The sequence below is a fragment of the Oncorhynchus gorbuscha genome, linkage group LG10, assembly GCF_021184085.1.
Source record: "Oncorhynchus gorbuscha isolate QuinsamMale2020 ecotype Even-year linkage group LG10, OgorEven_v1.0, whole genome shotgun sequence".
NCBI classification, from domain to species: Eukaryota; Metazoa; Chordata; class Actinopteri; order Salmoniformes; family Salmonidae; genus Oncorhynchus; species Oncorhynchus gorbuscha.
In genome coordinates this window covers 69,161,244-69,177,451 of record NC_060182.1, presented here as the reverse complement: position 1 = coordinate 69,177,451, position 16,208 = coordinate 69,161,244, and the positions used below count along the sequence as shown (strand labels likewise).

Sequence of the window (16,208 nt, the reverse complement as noted above, 5' to 3'; positions counted from 1 at the left end):
TGTTATTTTATTTCAATGGGAAATTAATATAGTTCTTCAACTCAAAGACTCAGGGGCCTGATTTGAAAGTAACTACAATCTGATCTGATGAATGATTGTTGTCACTTTGTCAAACATGACAGCTGGCGAGTGGTGCTGGAGGCCCAGTGCAGATGACACAGGAGGAGAAGTATCGTCTCGAGGAGCTCCTCAGAGACATGGAGGAAGGGGACAATGCTGGGAAGGCAGGCTGTGAGGTAGGCCAAAATACAGCCCTGATGGTGAGCATGTGGTGTAGGAGGACTTATGTTTTCAAGTGTCTAAATGTGGCAAACAGAGTTCATCTCGACTGTACCATTTGTCTCTCTCGCACAGCACTTGGTCTACACACAAACATTTCACTTATTATGTTTAGGGTAGTAGTAGCCAGTAATCACTCGTTATCATGGTGTGAACAGTTTGTCATGTATTGAGCAACGTCTTTCAAGCACTGTGTTACTCACACAGCTGTTATGGTTGTTGATATGGCCATTACTCATGAGTACACAGAGAAACTGTTTAAATTATCTACTGTTTTGAAGTAATTTGCTAATCAAATCGAAGTGGCCTAACTAAACTGGCCTAAACGCTGACCTACTTTACAATTACAGCATATGTTGTATTATATACTACCGTTCAAACGTTTGGGGTCACTTAGAAATGTCCTTGTTTTTGAAAGAAAAGCACAAAAAAATGTCCATTAAAATAACAAAATATTTATCAGAAATACAGTGTAGACATTGTTAATGTTGTAAATGACTATTGCAGCTGGAATATTTTATGGAATATCAACATAGGTGTACAGAGGCCCATTATCAGCAACCATCACTCCTGTGTTCCAATGGCATGTTGTGTTTGCTAATCCAAGTTGATCACTGGCAGCTTCATGAAATAGTACCCGCAAAACATCTCTCGACATCAACAGTGAAGAGGCGTCTCCTGGATTCTGGCCTTCTAGGCAGAGTTGCAAAGAAAAAGCAATATCTCAGACTGGCCAATAAAAAGAAAAGATTAAGATGGGCAAAAGAACACAGACACTGGTCAGAGGAACTCTGCCTAGAAGGCCAGCATCCCGGAGTCGCCTCTTCACTGTTGACGTTGAGACTGTTGTTTTGCGGGTACTATGTTTAGCTGGGTAGCTGCCAGTTGAGGACTTGTGAGGCTTCTGTTTCTCAAACTAGACACTCAAATGTACTTGTCATCTTGCTCAGTTGTGCACCGGGGCCTCCCCACTCCTTTTTCTATTCTGGTTAGGGCCAGTTTGCGCTGTTCTGTGCTTGGAGTAGTACACAGCATTGTACGAGATCTTCAGTTTCTTGGCAATTTCTCGCATGGATTAGCCTTCATGGAATAGACTGACGAGTTTCAGAAGAAAGTCCTTTGTTTCTGGCCATTTTGAGCCTGTAATCGAACCCACAAATGCTGATGCTCAAGATACTCAACTAGTCTAAAGAAGGCTAGTTTTATTGCTTCTTTAATCAGAACAACAGTTTTCAGCTGTGCTAACATAATTGCAAAATCGTTTACTAATGATCAATTACTTTTAAAGTGATGAACTGGGATTAGCTAACACAACGTGCCATTGTAACACAGGAGTGATGGTTGCTGACAATGGGCCTCTGTACACCTATGTAGATATTCCATAAAAAAAATCTGCCGTTTCCAGCTACAATAGTCATTTACAACATTAACAATGTCTACACTGTATTTCTGATCAATTTGATGTTATTTTAATGGGCAAAAAAAAACGTTTTTCTTTTTTCCAAAAACAAGGACATTTCTAAGTGACCCCAAACCTTTGAACGGTAGTGTAGTTTAGATTTGGGCAAATCCACGGTAACAGAGTGATGCTGAGACTCAGAATTTTCACTTTAAAATGTATGTCAATCTAAGCACAATGGTTGCAAAGTTAAACAAGCCAAAGGTGAAATATCTGAGTCTCTGCATGACTCTGTTACTGTTGAATTGCCCATATGCACGTTTTGAAACAATGACTACTTGGCAGCAACGGTAGCTGATTTTGACTCCCCATAGTCGTTATTTACCAGTGCCATGCAAACGTCACAGGGATTGCCACATCTTCTGAATATTAGACAGCAATCTTATTTAGGATGATGGTTTATTGGTATGTGCAGAAAATCTGTACTTATGCAGTGCCAGGTGCATTTGAATAGCCGCCTGTATTCCTATGTTTAATATAATTTGTGAGAGTGTTTGCCACCTGGAGCAGACAGTTTTCTGTTTCTGCAGCCACCCACTGACCCACACCCTGTAAACTTCAAATGGTTGATTTTTTAGGTGCAATTGTCCCCTAATGGCTTAGCTGGCAGCTGTGGCTGCGAAGCCTGAATTTTGAGGTCAGTTATCATGAACCTTGCCCGTCTGATGAGAGGACCTAGACTAGCACTTCTCTCACATACGGTACCATTTAGTCTGACCCGGACTGCCATGCATCTCTGGAACATCTTGCCAACGTTTTGAAGTCTGGCTGCTGTATTTATGATGGTTACCTTTACTTTTTAGAACAATACTGCTGTAATTACGTGGCGGATATCAAACCGAGAGGAGCATACATATAGATGCTGGGGTCTTTTATTGGTTAGAATTGGACTTCCTGTTATTGCGTGGCGTGCTGCTATGAATGGCTGTTGAATAGGGAGCACGTATTTCATGTTGATAGTCAGGAATCCACAGTGACCATGCGGGCAAGTGCACCCAGACAGGGAACTTGGCAGGGCCAAGTAGGACTCAGAATCAGTTACAGGCCATAGCGCTGCGCCTGTGTCTCTCCTCCTGAAACACTTTCATGATGGCCTTTGCCTCCATTACTAGTACGATCCTCAACTGCATATTGTACTAGAAACCTGGGGTGGAAAACATGGCATCACACTGAGTGCTCTTTGAAAGGCTGCCTTTCCATAAACACAGGAAGACTTTCGAAAGTGAATCGCTTAGGTGTACCTCAGGTCCCACTGTGTTTTCAGTGTAGGACAGGACACAATGTTCCTCAAATTTGGCTGTAGTTTTTCCTTAAATTAATCTTACAGATCATAGGTTCAGTAATACAGTATATAGGCCTTTTGATACAGGGTGTTGAAGAACAACTCTGTGCGTCATTCTCCATGCCCCAACAATATAAATAAATGAATAATGTGTCCAGGACCCTGGATAGCTCTGTTTTATCATGTCTCCTCCTAGATCAATCCTGTTGTGCTGCACATCCAGTAGCTGACTGATTTGTCTGTTAATGTGTCAATTCGTGCTCCTAGAAATGAGACGGTCCTCTTTTTACATTCACATTCTATCATTCTACTGTATTCACATTCGATTGGTTGACTATATTACTGCATCTTTTTATCACAAAGTAATCTCCCACAAAAAAACAACTTTAACTGGGCATATAACTAATGGGTTATAATGTTATTCAGATGGGTCATTTGGAAGTCTTTGGTTTGTGCTAGTTGGTAGTGGAAGCTTTATGGCTCTGTTTGTTGATAAAATATTCTCCTGTTCACTCATCTTCATGCACTGAGATCATAGCGTAAAAGGGTTTGGCTCTCTCTGTGGAGCCGCTACTGAGATCTCTGAGCTTAGCAGTAGGGCTGCTGGACAAGTCTTAGCTCATTACTGGGCCCAAAATGAGCTCACCATCCACCTGCTGTTTCATATGATATAATGTAAGCCTTGCGAGACAGTCACTCATTGTGAGGCAGAGGCAATTGTTAAATATTTGTTATTTTGGAGAGTTCTTGGCAAGACCCATGGAGCAGTGACCAGTAGTCTGTCTTCTCTCCAAAATCGAATTCCGGGTGCAAGAAAGAGTTGTATTTAGAGTACCTTTCGTAAAGAGTGTGTAATTTGTGACAGTAGTTTGGATGGGAGGTCAAATAGTCCAATTTTATATTTGAATAATAACCGGAGGGTAGATTTAACTTGGACATGGCTTTGGTTCAGTTTTGAAGATATAGGGTTTGCCAAGTATTTCTGACAGAATTCTCAGTTGGGAGTCTGTTTTTTGGGCTCAAACTTTTTTATTTTTCTGTTATTTGGGGGACATTTTTGTGCTCTTGCTACTTGGAGGGAGGGGGCGCTTGTCATATACTACAGCCTATATGTTGTCTTCTTCCTAGGGAGACATGTGGGCCGCTCCAGTGCAAGCGGGTGAGGGTTACACCCCCAAACCAACAGAACGAGACCAGCTAATTCACATTGACTCCAGACTGCAGCTTCTCCTTCCTGTTGAAGACTTCATGTCTGTGCGAAGCCCCTACCCTGACCACAGTCTGCCCCAGGCCCAGGTATGTACTGTACAGCCCAAATGTCTACTGCCTAATAGGTCTGGGTTCACAAAGGTGCCATTAACTACTCAGAACACCATCTCTACTTGCAAAGAGCCAAGGTCATTAAGATTCATAACATGGTCAACACAGTGGGACATCAACTACAGACTCTTGTAAAAGCTTTGTTCATTGAACCTCAGGCAGACCCACTTTCATAAAATGGGAAAATTTGTGATTGTGTTGTTAGTTTGCACCCTAACTTTAGTACTCTCATGTTGAGTCATATTTCCCCAACACCCATGCTAAATGTAACATAGTTTACCCCTTGTAAATTGTAAAAAACAACAACAACAAAAACAACATCAGCAAATTGTAGGCTACTTTTAAGTTACTGCTAGACTGAGCTTGAGAATTGCCCAATAAATATTCATTCACTTTTCATATGTTGCATGCGCAAATCTATCTGGCTCTTACCCATGCTAATGCAGTACAGCAAAGTATATGCAAATCTAAAAAAATCTGGGTTTGAGGCAAAGGATGATAGGAACGATTTCCCTTCATAGAACTACCACAATGGAAGAGGAACATTGTGTCCACTGATTCACATGAGGATTCCAACATCTCCTTGTGTGCTGTTTGAACGTACTGTTCTGGAGTGGCATGGTCATTTATCTGCTCATTAAAAAAACCTATGTGCTACTTGAAAGTCAACTCTCAACTGTTTACCATTTCATCACTGAATATATCATTTATCTTAGATTTTAATTTCAATGGCAGAATAATAAGGGGAATTCATTCAGCTTCTACATTAGGAAAGCATAAGATGTACTTTTTTTTTCAGGTAATTAGATGAGACTGAGCTTGTTGAGGAGCCTAGATAATACTTGGTAAGGCATGACTCCTGTGGCTCTCCTCGTTTACTGGGTCTTTGCAGAAGAGGAATCAACACAATAAAAGACAACCATAGTCATAATCAGTATTGATACCTCTTCGGTAAAATACCATTTTGAGGACATTTAAGTTCATTGTATTGGCACCAGATTATCTTTTGTCCTCACTTTAGTGACTTCTCCCAGACATGAGCTCACTCAGAATAATCTCAGAACCTTATTGCTAAATTCACAAGGCCAGATGGCATCCTCATCAGTGTCTTCTGTTGAGGCCGTGTTCCTGGGGAAGATGTTTTTAAAGTCATCAAATGTTTTAGGATAAGAATTTTGAGCATCTAGGGTATCATTTAATTCTGTCACTGATTGGATCACAGCTTGGAAAAAGAATGGCCATGGAATCCCAGCTTTTCAATGTCAAGTTCACGTTGTATTTCGTAATGTCCTGAGTATTTATTGTGCTGGAGAGGAGTAGATGAATCTCTGCCTGTCCGGTTTGACTTTTTCTCAGGCTCCCACCAGAGGCCTAGATCTTTTCAAACATTCAAAGAATATTAGTTACAGAATGTGACACTGAAGGGACCATACAAAGTTTGATTTCGAAAGGTAAAAATAATATATCCAGTGCGATGTTGCAAGCGGCTGTGCCCATAAAATCGTTTTTAGTAGTTTGATTGCCATGTCTGAGGGGGCAGGGACTTGAAGCTATGGTCACAGTTATGGCATGCGCATTAAAGCTGGACTACAGTGTTGTCACGCCCTGGTCTTAGTATTTTGTGTTTTCTTTATTATTTTGGTCAGGCCAGGGTCTGACATGAGTGATTTATGTGTCTTGTCTAGGGGTTTATTAGATTTATGGGGTTGTGTTTAGTAGAGTTGTCTAGGAAAGTCTATGGTTGCCTTAGAGTGGTTCTCAATCAGAGGCAGGTGTTTATCGTTGTTTCTGATTGGGAACCATATTTAGGCAGCCATATTCTTTAGGTCTCTTGTGGGTGATTGTTTCCTGTCTTTGTGTTTGTTGCACCAGTTAGGACTGTTTCGGTTTTTCAGGGTTCTTGTTTTGTATATTGTTCATTTTTTCATCTTTTATTAAAGATGTATAAAGATACGCTGCATTTTGGTCCTCCTCTCTTTCACCAGAAGAAAACCGTAACAAGTGTCAATAAATCAAGACCTTGTTCTGTCTGCATTTTTGCCCAATTTTTGCTATTGACATGTTCTGTTCAATGTTCTCTACCTATATAGTACTCTGAATACCCCAATTAATGTTGTTAAGTTCAAAAGAATACAATATAAAAATTGTTGACACCATTCAAACTAATGAGGGTTTGGAACTTTAAAGCCAATTATCTGAGAATCATCTTTTGGCAGATAGAATGTTATAGTCCCAAGCTCTCTAAATCACTATATACACCAGCCCTTCATTCTGCCTCAGTGGCGGTAAATCCAAGGGTGGTCGTAAAATTATATGCTTTTGTTTTGTGGTTGCCTTTCTTCTCGGCAGTAGCCTGCACAAGTCTTACTCCTAATTGAAACCGTTTGGATGCACTGTAGTAACCTGCTTACGTGCCGTACACACACCGCCAACTTATCGGAAAAAGTGATTTATTGGAAAGGTCTTCCTTGCTCACACTATACAAAATGAAACAGAGTGTGTCTTTTTGAAAAACACATGTTAATCTTCAACTAACAGATTGCTGTTGGAACAATCTAATTTCAGATTGATGATCTTCTACATTTGACATGGAAGAGGAAACTGTTTAAGAGTTAACACCCCATCATGCCCAGAGCTTAATGACAGGGCTGCTCAACATAGAGAAGTGCCAGCCCCACACATGGCACAACCTTATCCCTTTCATTTAGAGGCATCAGGGCATACAGTTGCAGCATACTACATGTAGATGAAATAGTGTCTCCTTAATCGTATTCTTAATCTCGTTCCCCTTCCACGTGATACTTTTTTACTATTTTGGAGTCCGGTGTCTCAGACCAAGGCAGAAAATACATTTTAAATGCCTTTTTTAGTTACTGAGACCTTCTACCACTCACGCATATCTTAGTTAGGGTGTGGTCTTGTCTACATCCTGGTTTGTAGTCAGACATGTAGCCTTTGGTTTAGTGGTGGACCTAGCCCAAGTTGAGATACTTGACGCTGACGTTTGATTTTGAAGTTCTCTTTTATACATACCTCCACTCTAATGTAAAACACTGGCATGCAGGCCTTGGTGGATATTGTACTGATTTAAATGAAAGATGCATGGATTCCTGAAAATCCATTTTGTTAAATGGCTCATGAACCAGATTCTAAGAAGCATCCGTCAAATGGCCCTTTCACGGCAGGGGTGTCTCCTGTCTCAGCTGGAAGGCTTACATAAGAGAGGCCCTGAACTCGTTCCCCTTCCGTGTTTTGCTTTTTATTCTAGGAAGTGGCCATGTTTCATAGCAATCTCATACCTGTGTTATAAACATATAGTTAACCTTACCTTGTTGCAAATAGGATGTGGTACTAAGAAGTTGTGGACATGACTGCCTATCACCACTGTATATGCACCAGCCCCTTACAGTGTGTTTGTGTGGGAATGTGTGTACCACCCACATGTTAAATCTAGAGGTGGGGACTCAGTTATGAGCATCAGCTGTTGAGTGGTGCAGCTTTTACATATCTGTATAACACATGTTATTCCTGCAAGAGGGGGCTGGTAGAGAATGTAGTGGTTAAAAGGGGTGGTCACCATGGCAGCAGATGCAGTGTTATTTGACTATGGAACAATTTCCTTAGTGACTGTTGCGATTGCACCTGATCTTTCTCCCAAGAATATCAAGGCCTTGTTAACGTTTGCCTCGTAACTCCAGCATTGCTATTGTTGTGTGCTGGCAGGTTATTTCTGCTATAAGGCTATGAGGTCACTTTGTGGGTTTTGAAGAAACCTATGGTTTCACTGCACTGAATGGTGAGTCAGAGACCAACACAGAAAACGCCCTGCTGACCACCACATGAGCAGAGTGTTGACTAGGCCTATACTTTGCAAACTCAGCTTATTTGATATCTTAAAACTCCTTAGCAGCTTTGGCAATGTGTACTAGCCCGTCTTGCCATGCCATCGCTACAGGACTAACAAATTGCGCCGAGACTTTACAGATGGTGTCATCTCTCAAGCAATCACAAATATTCCCTAGTCCTAGAATGACCTAGAACATTGTATGAGGAGGTGTTTTGTTCCACGTTTTGAGCACTTCTGTTTGTTTTTCTTTCCCAAGACCCACTGTGATATTGATATGACAAAATGGGTCCGGTGTAGATTTCAACAGAACAATATCAGTTCCTCTAATCCTTTGCCAATAGGAAGATGGGAGTAGAATTCTTTGCCTTAATATTAGAAGAAAATGTCCTCCTTGATATATTAAAAACTCTGCCGAAGGCAACAATACAAAAGGTATGTTCTGTTTCTGGGCATCTGCTTTAGTTTTAAAGTCCAACTTGTAGTACATTGCACATTGTTAAACCAATCTGACACAGTTGAGCAGCAAGCCATTTAGACTAGCACGACCAAGGCAAGAGATGACAAGGCGGCCAACCTACGGTCTGGTATCAACCTTAATTTGAGGATAAAGTATAAAACAGGATGGTAAAGAGAGCTTGGCCTTGGGAGCAGTGAGATGTCATCTGGTGGCACTTTAATGTTTCTTGCCTGGGTAAAGAGACTGTACTCCACACCCTTCCCTTCCCTAGCCTGTAATTCCCATGAAACAGGTTTATAGACTCTTTATAAACAAGTTTCCCATTGGTGTTATCCACAGGAACACTGGTGTTTATTTATTTGGTTAACTTGCTTTGTTTTCTTTTTTATTCCGATGTTAGACTCATGAGATTGATATAGGCCTGGGCCTATACTAGTGATACAATGATACATGGATTTAAGAAACAAAGGCACTGCAAGCTATTTAAAATATGCCTTCTAATAGCCTAAAGCAGGGAATCAATTCCCTAGTAACTTGCCTTGCCTGATACAGTTGTAATGATATTATAGATATAGCCAGTCGTTCAGCAGTAGGACAGTAAATGAACACATTTTCCTGCAGTCACTACTTGTCTGAATGTATGGCCCTGGCCAGCTATATATTAACTACTGGCACTGCTCCTTGTTCAGCAATCTGTGTCCTTTAATAAACGTTATTGTATAATTAAGCAATGAGGCCCAACTGGGTGCGGTATATGGCCAATATACCACTGCTAAGGGCTGTTCTTAATCCCTGAATGCTGATTGGCTGACAAAACATGTATTTCTACTGCTATAATTACGTTGGTAACCAGTTTATAATAGCAATAAGGCACCTCAGGGATTGGTGGTATATGGCCAATATACCACGGCTAAGGGCTGTATCCATACACTCGTTGCGTCCTGTGTAAGAAGTAAGAACATCCCTATTGGCAATATACCACAAACCCCCGAGGTGCCTTATAAGTTTCTCAACTTATTCATGTGCGTCATTCTTTGGCTAAAGTTATCTCTACTTCATATTGTTGAAGGGTCTAAAGGGGGGATGCCATTGGTTAGTAGTCTACAATGTCTCCCTATGCTTTAGCTGAAGTGTTGGGTTGTGATGTGTTGAATAGCATAAACACAGAGGCAATAGATTACAACTGATGTTAGTATAGGTCCTCCTTCGCCGAGAAATTTTACCCATGCAAGACTTCAAAAAGATTACACACTATAATTTCCTCCAAGCTTTACATATGGTTCAATTGTATTGCATGCCTGTTGTGAGACATAAGACATAATATTTGTGCAATATTGTATTCCATGTTCTTTTTTGGTACTAGATAAGCCATGAGGTTTTGATTGCTCCAGACCACCCTCAGTTCCCCAGGAAGGAACTATAAAGTCCAGATGACCCACGAGTACATCTTCTAATACCTCAGGAATGTCCCGCAATCAGAATGTCATCTGCTGATGATCCAGCATGCTGTTGTAAAAGCTGAACTCTTGTGTGAGGGAAGGAAAAGGTCAACTTCGACACAAGCTAATATTGTAACTAGGACATTTGAAAGATATAAATATATACTGAAAAAAAATATAAACGCAACATGTAAAGTGTTGGTTTCATGAGCTGAAATAGAAGATCCCAGAAATGTTCCATATGCACAAAAATATAATTTGCAATGACAATCCATCCACCTGACAGGTATAGCATATCAAGAAGCTGATTAAACAGCATGATCACTACACAGGTGCACCTTGTGCTGGGCACAATAAAAGGTCACTCTAAAATGTGAAGTTTTGTCACACAACACAATACCATAGGTGTCTCAAATTTTTATGGAGCATGCAATTGTCATGCTCACTGCAGTAATGTCCACCAGAGCTTTTGCCAGATAATATAATGTTATTTCTCTACCATAAGCTGCCTCCAACGTCGTTTTAGAGAATTTGGCAGTATGTCCAACCGGTCTCACAACCGCAGACCACGTGTAACCACGCCAGCCCAGGACCTCCACATCCAGCTTCTTCACTTGCGGGATCATTTGAGGGGGTGCTGAGGAGTATTTATGTTTGTAATAAAGCCCTTTTGTGGGGAAAAACTCATTCTGATTGACTTGATTAGTGTAGTGTTAGCTAGCTACATAGTTGTCTTTGCTGTCTTCGTATCCAAGATAATTGTGTAGTTTAGAGCGTGTAGTCTTAGAGTGATTATCTTAATTTACCGAGGTTAGCTAGCCAGCTATTTGTCGTCCTTAACGTAGGAGACACTGCTAGCTAGCCAACAGCTAGCCAACGTCTACTGAATAGAACTTCCGCACTCAACAACCCGGTCGCATTCCGCTTCGCTCCACAGGTAGTATCACATTTTTCATTTCATTTCATTACAGCACAACGGTTTGATTTGTTTGATCGTAGCTAGCTACATAGCTAGCTACATAGCCGTCTGTGTATCAAAGATAATTGTGTAGTCTAGAGCGATTTTCTAGGTTAGCTAGCCAGCTATTGTCGTTCTTTTAACGCAACGTAACGTAATCAACACTGCTAGCTAGCCAGCTAGCCCCCCGAATAGCAGCACTGTAGAAACTACTACACTCAACGGAACGACTTGATTAGTGTAGTGTCAACAACGCAGCCACTGTCAGCTAGCCTACAAAGTCAACAACGCAGCCACTGCCAGCTAGCCTACTTCAGCAGTACTGTATCATTTTTAATAATTTTAATCAATAAGATTCTTGCTACGTAAGCTTAACTTTCTGAACATTCGAGACGTGTAGTCCACTTGTCATTCCAATCTCCTTGCATTAGCGTAGCCTCTTCTGTAGCCTGTCAACTATGTGTCTGTCTATCCCTGTTCTCTCCTCTCTGCACAGACCATACAAACGCTCCACACCGCGTGGCCGCTGCCACCCTAATCTGGTGGTCCCAGCGCGCACGACCCACGTGGAGTTCCAGGTCTCCGGTAGCCTCTGGAACTGCCGATCTGCAGCCAACAAGGCAGAGTTCATCTCAGCCTATGCCTCCCTCCAGTCCCTCGACTTCTTGGCACTGACAGAAACATGGATCACCACAGATAACACTGCTACTCCTACTGCTCTCTCTTCGTCCGCCCACGTGTTCTCGCACACCCCGAGAGCTTCTGGTCAGCGGGGTGGTGGCATAGGGATCCTTATCTCTCCCATGTGGTCATTCTCTCTTTCTCCCCTTACCCATCTGTCTATCGCCTCCTTTGAATTTCATGCTGTCACAGTTACCAGCCCTTTCAAGCTTAACATCCTTATCATTTATCGCCCTCCAGGTCCCCTCGGAGAGTTCATCAATGAGCTTGATGCCTTGATAAGCTCCTTTCCTGAGGACGGCTCACCTCTCACAGTTCTGGGCGACTTTAACCTCCCCACGTCTACCTTTGACTCATTCCTCTCTGCCTCCTTCTTTCCACTCCTCTCCTCTTTTGACCTCACCCTCTCACCTTCCCCCCTACTCACAAGGCAGGCAATACGCTCGACCTCATCTTTACTAGATGCTGTTCTTCCACTAACCTCATTGCAACTCCCCTCCAAGTCTCCGACCACTACCTTGTATCCTTTTCCCTCTCGCTCTCATCCAACACTTCCCACACTGCCCCTACTCGGATGGTATCGCGCCGTCCCAACCTTCGCTCTCTCTCCCCCGCTACTCTCTCCTCTTCCATCCTATCATCTCTTCCCTCTGCTCAAACCTTCTCCAACCTATCTCCTGATTCTGCCTCCTCAACCCTCCTCTCCTCCCTTTCTGCATCCTTTGACTCTCTATGTCCCCTATCTTCCAGGCCGGCTCGGTCCTCCCCTCCCGCTCCGTGGCTTGACGACTCAATGCGAGCTCACAGAACAGGGCTCCGGAAGGCCGAGCGGAAATGGAGGAAAACTCGCCTCCCTGCGGACCTGGCATCCTTTCACTCCCTCCTCTCTACATTTTCCTCCTCTGTCTCTGCTGCTAAAGCCACTTTCTACCACTCTAAATTCCAAGCATCTGCCTCTAACCCTAGGAAGCTCTTTGCCACATTCTCCTCCCTCCTGAATCCTCCTCCCCCTCCCCCTCCTCCCTCTCTGCAGATGACTTCGTCAACCATTTTGAAAAGAAGATCGACGACATCCGATCCTCGTTTGCTAAGTCAAACAACACCGCTGGTTCTGCTCACACTGCCCTACCCTGTGCTCTGACCTCTTTCTCCCCTCTCTCTCCAGATGAAATCTCGCGTCTTGTGACGGCCGGCCGCCCAACAACCTGCCCGCTCGACCCTATCCCCTCCTCTCTTCTCCAGACCATTTCCGGAGACCTTCTCCCTTACCTCACCTCGCTCATCAACTTATCCCTGACCGCTGGCTACGTCCCTTCCGTCTTCAAGAGAGCGAGAGTTGCACCCCTTCTGAAAAAACCTACACTCGATCCCTCCGATGTCAACAACTACAGACCAGTATCCCTTCTTTCTTTTCTCTCCAAAACTCTTGAACGTGCCGTCCTTGGTCAGCTCTCCCGCTATCTCTCTCAGAATGACCTTCTTGATCCAAATCAGTCAGGTTTCAAGACTAGTCATTCAACTGAGACTGCTCTTCTCTGTATCACGGAGGCGCTCCGCACCGCTAAAGCTAACTCTCTCTCCTCTGCTCTCATCCTTCTAGACCTATCGGCTGCCTTCGATACTGTGAACCATCAGATCCTCCTCTCCACCCTCTCCGAGTTGGGCATCTCCGGCGCGGCCCACGCTTGGATTGCGTCCTACCTGACAGGTCGCTCCTACCAGGTGGCGTGGCGAGAATCTGTCTCCTCACCACGCGCTCTCACCACTGGTGTCCCCCAGGGCTCTGTTCTAGGCCCTCTCCTATTCTCGCTATACACCAAGTCACTTGGCTCTGTCATAACCTCACATGGTCTCTCCTATCATTGCTATGCAGACGACACACAATTAATCTTCTCCTTTCCCCCTTCTGATGACCAGGTGGCGAATCGCATCTCTGCATGTCTGGCAGACATATCAGTGTGGATGACGGATCACCACCTCAAGCTGAACTTCGGCAAGACGGAGCTGCTCTTCCTCCCGGGGAAGGACTGCCCGTTCCATGATCTCGCCATCATGGTTGACAACTCCATTGTGTCCTCCTCCCAGAGCGCTAAGAACCTTGGCGTGATCCTGGACAACAAACTGTCGTTCTCAACTAACATCAAGGCGGTGGCCCGTTCCTGTAGGTTCATGCTCTACAACATCCGCAGAGTACGACCCTGCCTCACACAGGAAGCGGCGCAGGTCCTAATCCAGGCACTTGTCATCTCCCGTCTGGATTACTGCAACTCGCTGTTGGCTGGGCTCCCTGCCTGTGCCATTAAACCCCTACAACTCATCCAGAACGCCGCAGCCCGTCTAGTGTTCAACCTTCCCAAGTTCTCTCACGTCACCCCGCTCCTCCGCTCTCTCCACTGGCTTCCAGTTGAAGCTCGCATCCGCTACAAGACCATGGTGCTTGCCTACGGAGCTGTGAGGGGAACGGCACCTCAGTACCTCCAGGCTCTGATCAGGCCCTACACCCAAATAAGGGCACTGCGTTCATCCACCTCTGGCCTGCTCGCCTCCCTACCACTGAGGAAGTACAGTTCCCGCTCAGCTCAGTCAAAACTGTTCGCTGCTCTGGCTCCCCAATGGTGGAACAAACTCCCTCACGACGCCAGGACAGCGGAGTCAATCACCACCTTCCGGAGACACCTGAAACCCCACCTCTTTAAGGAATACCTAGGATAGGATAAAGTAATCCTTCTCACCCCCCTTAAAATATTTAGATGCACTATTGTAAAGTGGTTGTTCCACTGGATGTCATAAGGTGAATGCACCAATTTGTAAGTCGCTCTGGATAAGAGCGTCTGCTAAATGACTTAAATGTAATGTTAAATGCTTGTCCTGGCTCCCAAGTGGGTGGGCCCTTGCCCAGTCATGTGAAATCCATAGATTAGGGCGTAACGAATGCATATCAATTGACTGATTTCCTTATATATATTTATTTTATTTTATTTATTTCACCTTTATTTAACCAGGTAGGCTAGTTGAGAACAAGTTCTCATTTGCAACTGCGACCTGGCCAAGATAAAGCATAGCAGTGTGAACAGACAACACAGAGTTACACATGGAGTAAACAATTAACAAGTCAATAACACAGTAGAAAAAAAGGGGAGTCTATATACAATGTGTGCAAAAGGCATGAGGAGGTAGGCGAATAATTACAATATTGCAGATTAACACTGGAGTGATAAATGATCAGATGATCATGTACAGGTAGAGATATTGGTGTGCAAAAGAGCAGAAAAGTAAATAAATAAAAACTGTGGGGATGAGGTAGGTGAAAATGGGTGGGCTATTTACCAATAGATTATGTACAGCTGCAGCGATCGGTTAGCTGCTCAGATAGCTGATGTTTGAAGTTGGTGAGGGAGATAAAAGTCTCCAACTTCAGCGATTTTTGCAATTCGTTCCAGTCACAGGCAGCAGAGTACTGGAACGAAAGGCGGCCGAATGAGGTGTTGGCTTTAGGGATGATCAGTGAGATACACCTGCTGGAGCGTGTGCTACGGATGGGTGTAGCCATCGTGACCAGTGAACTGAGATAAGGCGGAGCTTTACCTAGCATGGCCTTGTAGATGACCTGGAGCCAGTGGGTTTGGCGACGAATATGTAGTGAGGGCCATCCGACTAGAGCTTACAAGTCGCAGTGGTGGGTAGTATAAGGTGCTTTAGTGACAAAACGGATGGCACTGTGATAAACTGCATCCAGTTTGCTGAGTAAAGTGTTGGAAGCGATTTTGTAGATGACATCGCCGAAGTCGAGGATCGGTAGGATAGTCAGTTTTACTAGGATAAGCTTGGCAGCGTGAGTGAAGGAGGCTTTGTTGCGGAATAAAAAGCCGACTCTTGATTTGATTTTCGATTGGAGATGTTTGATATGAGTCTGGAAGGAGAGTTTGCAGTCTAGCCAGACACCTAGGTACTTATAGGTGTACACATATTCAAGGTCGGAACCATCCAGTGTGGTGATGCTAGTCGGGCATGCGGGTGCAGGCAGCGATCGGATGAAAAGCATGCATTTGGTTTTACTAGCGTTTAAGAGCAGTTGGGAGGCCACGGAAGGAGTGTTGTATGGCATTTAAGCCCGTTTGGAGGTTAGATAGCACAGTGTCCAATGACGGGCCGAAAGTATATAGAATGGTGTCGTCTGCGTAGAGGTGGATCAGGGAATCGCCCGCAGCAAGACCAACATCATTGATATATACAGAGAAAAGAGTCGACCCGAGAATTGAACCCTGTGGCACCCCCATAGAGACTGCCAGAGGACCGGACAGCATGCCCTCCGATTTGACACACTGAACTCTGTCTGCAAAGTAATTGGTGAACCAGGCAAGGCAGTCATCCGAAAAACCGAGGCTACTGAGTCTGCCGATAAGAATCTGGTGATTGACAGAGTCGAAAGCCTTGGCAAGGTCGATGAAGACGGCTGCACAGTACTGTCTTTTATCGATGGCGGTTA

The 16,208-nt window shown here is 43.9% G+C and overlaps 1 protein-coding gene across 1 annotated transcript in view; it reads left to right on the top strand.

Moving 5' to 3' along the window:
- Window positions 1-16,208, top strand: part of fsip1 (fibrous sheath interacting protein 1) — a 68,040-nt gene that overhangs the window by 10,187 nt on the left and 41,645 nt on the right. The window contains exons 8-9 of the mRNA XM_046364535.1: window positions 123-236; window positions 4,149-4,316. Of these exons, the coding sequence (XP_046220491.1) occupies window positions 123-236; window positions 4,149-4,316 (282 nt within the window). The remainder of the gene's footprint in view (window positions 1-122; window positions 237-4,148; window positions 4,317-16,208) is intronic.